The 694-nt window shown below is 54.3% G+C and overlaps 1 protein-coding gene across 1 annotated transcript in view; it reads right to left on the minus strand.

The window, feature by feature from the left end:
• MUC22 (mucin 22) overlaps nt 1-694 on the minus strand; it is a 21,200-nt gene that overhangs the window by 5,372 nt on the left and 15,134 nt on the right. Inside the window, exon 4 of the mRNA XM_017520059.2 lies at nt 9-694. This exon is cut by the window's right edge and continues 24 nt beyond it. Coding sequence (XP_017375548.1) covers nt 9-694 — 686 coding nt within the window. The remainder of the gene's footprint in view (nt 1-8) is intronic.

Raw genomic sequence — 694 nt, forward strand, 5'->3', positions numbered from 1 at the left:
AGTAGAGGCTGTGGTGGTCTCAGAGCCTGAAGTAGAGGCTGTGGTGGTCATAGAGCCTTCAGTAGAGGTGGTGATGGCCTCAGAGAGTTCAGTAGAGGGTATAGTGGTCTCAGAGCCTGTGGTAGAGACTGTAGTGGTCTCCAAACTTGTGCTAGAGGCTGTGGTGGTCTCAGTGCCTGTGGTAGAGACTGTAGTGGTCCCAGAGCCTTCAGTATGGGTGGTGGTGATCTCTGAGCCTGTGATAGAGGCTGTGGTGGTCTCAGAGCCTATGGTAGTTATTGTAGTGCTCTCAGAGCCTTCTGTAGAGGTGGTAGTAGTCTCAGAGCCTGTGGTAGAGACCATGGTGGTCTCAGAGCCTGGGGTGGAGACCATGGTGGTCTCAGAGCCTTCAGTAGAGGCTGTGATCTCAGAGCCTGTGGTAGTGAGTGTAGTGGTCTCAGAGCCTTCAGTAGAGGCTGCGGTGCTCTCAGAGCCCATGGTAATGACAGTAGTGGTCTCAGAGCCTTCTGTGGAGGCTGCGGTGGTCTCAGAGCCTGAAATTGAGGCTGTGGTAGTCTCAGAGCATTCAGTAGAGGCTGTGGTGGTCTCAGAACCTGCAGTAGAGGCTGTGGTGGTCTCAGAGCCTGAAATGGAGGCTGTGGTGGTCTCAGAGCCTTCAGTAGAGGCTGTGGTGGTCTCAGAACCTGCAGTAGAG

This window comes from Cebus imitator, unplaced genomic scaffold, assembly GCF_001604975.1.
Source record: "Cebus imitator isolate Cc_AM_T3 unplaced genomic scaffold, Cebus_imitator-1.0 Scaffold799, whole genome shotgun sequence".
Lineage (NCBI taxonomy): Eukaryota > Metazoa > Chordata > Mammalia > Primates > Cebidae > Cebus > Cebus imitator.